We start from the raw sequence: 4051 nt of genomic DNA, 5'->3' as shown, positions 1-4051 counted from the left end.
AACGACCAGCAGGTAATTTTACGAAAATTGTATTAAAGCAAGTAAGTGCCTACTCCTGCTCGGTCGACAAATGACCAGCAAGAAATTTTGTGAAATTCTACTAAGGCAAGCGGATGCCTATTCCTGCTCGGTCCACTAAAGAACTAGAAGGCAAAATCAAATAAATTGTCAAGTTAATTTGTAGAAACAATCCATGAGCAAAAACCAGACAAGAAAGCCAATAGAGAGCATCTAAAAATTTATAAATGTTCAATCTCGGGAGGTGAAGGATCAGCAATCTCGGGAGGTGAAGGATCAGCAATCTCGGGAGGTGGAATATCAGCAATACCGGGAGGAGGAGGCACGGACCCTTGAGCCACCTCAAAAGCACATCCCCCAGCTTCCCACTCCTACACCCCATCTAAAGGAGCCTCCACCTGATCTTGCTCACCCTGCTCCTTATCTCCCTGGCCGGCCTCAGCTATATATTTCTGCACTCCAGCCTCCAGCTTGCTCATGTCTAGCTCGGGATATTCTTCATTAAGCACAGACATGATGCACTTATAGCAGAAAGCAACCCCAGAGTCATACTCGGCATCCAGCCGATCGTCCACATCAGCGGATTTGCCCTTCACCTCAGCCAACTGCTTACTCAGGGATTTGATTTCTCCCTCAAGGGCGGTCCTCAAAGTATCTCTTTCACTTTGAGTAGCCTGAAGATCAGACTTCAGGTCACCCAACTCACCCTCAAGTTTGGAGGAAGTGGACTAAGCAACTGCAACTTTCTCCTCCAACTCCGTAATCTGCTTGTTCAGCTCGGCCAGCTTCTTCTTCGAGCGATCAGCAGACTCAACTCTCTTCTTTAAATCCTGATTGTCAACTTGAAGCTTCCTCTCATGGCGCGTGATCCTCTTCTTGTAACAAGAAACTATAGTAGCCAGCTTGAAGGAGACCCTCTGAACAAAACCAGCCAATTCACTGAGATTCATGCTCTCAATGTCCTGGACCATTTTCGGTCTCACTGACTTCCCATAGTCCCTCTGATACAGGGTCAGGTAGTCACTCTGATCACGAGCTGAAAGAGGAGAGGATCGGTCCCCAGAGCGAGTGCTGACCTCAGAACTCTTGTTAGTAGTTTTCTCCCCACCACTCTTATGAGGTGGAGGAGGGGGCAGAGCAGGAACAGAAGCCTTGGAAAGACCAACACTGACTTTTTTTGGAGGGGGAGGGTTGCTGGAGTTGCTCGAAGCCCGACCACGCTTTCTGGTCATCGCACTGAAGATCTTGTTATCCATTCCAGCAGCTATGTCCATTAAACCCGAACCGACCAGGTTTGTTGGTGATAGGAGGTCTTGGCAGGTAGACGCGTTCACCAGAGCAATTTCCACCTGAAATAAAGGTCAATCTTCAAGCCCCTCGATCAAACCTCACGACTCTGAAATAGCAAAAAAAGTTAAAGAACCCAATAAGTGGCAATTTGATTAAGAATATAGGCAAAAATAAACGACCTGGGGTGACAAAATGCGTTGGAAGGTAAATATCCCCACCAAGCGACTGGACTGCTGGACACCAGTTTTCTCCAGCAAAGAAGAATTTGTTCTTCCAATTTTTACATGAAGAAGGAAACCCGGTGATCGATTTCCTCTTTGCAGAACGGGACATGAAGTAGTACCAGCCCACTTCCTTTGGGCTACTCCGCAGCTGGTACAGATGCTTCACTTCAACAAGGGAAGACTCCTCTAACCCGCACCTCTCCCCCGGCATAAACATAGTCGAGAGAACCCTTCACCCATTTTGGTGTAGCTGACCTGGGGCCATGTGCATACCGCCCAGTATCTTGGCAAAATAACGTTGAAGGGGCAGCCGAACTCCTAGTTTAAAACTCTCCAAGTGCATCGTCACATACTCCTTCGGAGGCCGACTGTGAACATCTCCTTTCCCAGGAACTATGAAATCAATAGGGTAAGAATCCGCCTCCACCCTATGGCCAAGGTTCCTTTTCTTAGAGGGTCCGAAACTGCTTCCCTCACTATCGCCCACTTCTTCAGGGACCCCAACCCCACCACAACTGTGGTTCTCACCAGAGCCGGATGCGGGTCCACCTTTACTCCCTACAAGCTCTAATTCAAGAGAAGGTGAAATGGTCAGGGGGCGTGGGTACTCAAGGGTATCCCTACCATAGGAGGGACCTACACTACTGGAGGGACCTAGAAAGTCAGTGGGTATTAATAAGTTAAGGGTTGAATCCTCTGTTTCTTCGTCACTCTCATCTGCAATTAACATCCTTCTCCGGTTTGACATATCGAAATGTATATTCATTTTAAAGAATGTATATTCATAGAGGCCCATACTCGGATAAAAAATCTCCTCAAAAGAGATAGAGAACCTCAGGTCTATCCTAGTAAATAGAAGACCAGATGGGAAGTTCCCCGGGCCGGTAAGATTCTATTATCAGTTTCTACTCTCAACTCATTTCACTCGCAAGACCAGAAATTGGGGGACTGGTGTTAAGTAAAAAAAGCACCAGCTTGGCCATGCTATCATTTCCACCCCGGCATGGATCACCTCAGCCAAATGGTACGAGCAGAACACGGGGGCAAACAAGGGCCAACCAGAGATGAATATCAGCCAGAAGAATATACCGACCAGAGGCAAATACAGAGCATGTACCCATTCCCCAAAAAGTAGGGACACGATCTCACAAAATCACGGCGGTTGCGCTATGCCCAGAACCGTCAAAGGAAACACAACATCCCACATTTGCCCACAATGTAGCAGTTGGAGCCTCATGAGAAGCTCCCACTACCCGAGATAAAAGGGGGATGAAGGGTAAACGGAAAGAGGGGACAACAGCTATAAAAGGGAAAGAAACCCACGAAGGAAAGGGGGATAGAAAAATTGAGAGAAGGGAAAACTCTGCCCAATTGAAACCAGATCATTTTTAATACAAATTGTGAGCCTATTGTAAGCAATATATCGAATCTTAATCACAGCGTTTTCCCATAAACACCTTTTGCTAACTTAGGCATCGGAGGGTTTACGCCGATAAACCCACCGGTGTCTCTGATCCACTTTTGTGAACGCATGCTTAATGGGAGAAGAAAGGAGAAGTCTAACTTTAATGACTAGAGCGATCGTTGAAGCAAGAAGAAATTGACACCCTCACCGTTGATAACACAAACGTTGGTGTAAAGATCTGGTCTGGCAAAGGACAAGCATATTTCAGCATCAACAATAACTATTAGGAACTGTGAGTCTAGCGACTGATGAGAGTTCGTCCCCAAATTTCACACGAACTGTGGCGGAATACTCTGCAGCTAAGGCAAATAAAGTTAGATGATCTACTTTTGAAAACATGAAAAAGTGCTTCCACAGCATTGCTGTGATAACATTTAATCAGTGTAAAATCAAGGTTTCATAAACAAGAAGACGTATCTGAATGTGAATACAATAAGGTAGATGGATTTGATATAATCTTTCGATATACAAGACTATCACAAACTTAGCACACAATCTGAAAGTTGACTTAAGAGTCGGACGTGTACATTATTAGATGACACCAACAAGGGAAACAATGCTATCCATAATGAGATGACCTTGAATGCCAAAGCTTTCGGCTAGATTTCATCATATATGACACATCATGTTGCAATGACTAACTCATAACAGTTATCAAATAACTAGATTACCAAAATTTATATAAGGGATGCAATTTTGATACCAACTCTACCTCATAATTGGTTAAATTCTCTTCCACACTCCAACTCTAAACAAATTTGATATGGAAGTGAGACCGACAGTAAAAATGTCTATCAATTAACAATTGACATACTGTAAAGAATAATCACTCATTACCTTTTTCAAAGGAATCTATATACTGATAACCTTGAAAGTACCAAAGAGACGTAAATCTTGTTCCTCAAATTATCTAGAGCCTTTGGCACATTAAATAGCATTATGGAACAACAGAAACTAATAGAATCCCAAAGATCACCAATGAGCCTTTCGCCCAGTGGGAGAACCCTTGCACTTACAATGTTGAGAGCAAGGGTTCGAGCTTCCATAAAAGCAT

At 44.5% G+C, this 4051-nt stretch overlaps 1 protein-coding gene across 1 annotated transcript; it reads right to left on the bottom strand.

Annotated features, from left to right (window-relative positions):
* Positions 1-389: 389 nt before the first annotated feature.
* LOC112096336 lies at positions 390-1292 on the bottom strand. Its single transcript, XM_024179763.1, has 2 exons — positions 756-1292; positions 390-692 (listed from the first exon to the last, which is right to left on the bottom strand). The coding sequence occupies exons 1-2, from the start codon at positions 1290-1292 to the stop codon at positions 390-392; spliced, it is 840 nt and encodes a 279-aa protein (XP_024035531.1).
* Positions 1293-4051: the final 2759 nt, after the last annotated feature.

This window comes from Citrus clementina, unplaced genomic scaffold (assembly GCF_000493195.1).
Source record: "Citrus clementina cultivar Clemenules unplaced genomic scaffold, Citrus_clementina_v1.0 scaffold_8, whole genome shotgun sequence".
Lineage (NCBI taxonomy): Eukaryota > Viridiplantae > Streptophyta > Magnoliopsida > Sapindales > Rutaceae > Citrus > Citrus x clementina.
Note: the sequence above shows the minus strand (reverse complement) of the source record. Positions and strands in the feature narration are given on the sequence as shown.

What these genes read in the sequence shown, in the direction of transcription:
- LOC112096336 (XM_024179763.1), bottom strand. Translation starts at nt 1,292, where the DNA reads ATGGACATAGCTGCTGGAATGGATAACAAGATCTTCAGTGCGATGACC. An exon ending in AGTTGGAGGAGAAAGTTGCA is followed by an intron (nt 693 to 755) that starts GTTGCTTAGTCC and finishes TCTGATCTTCAG; the next exon opens with GCTACTCAAAGTGAAAGAGA.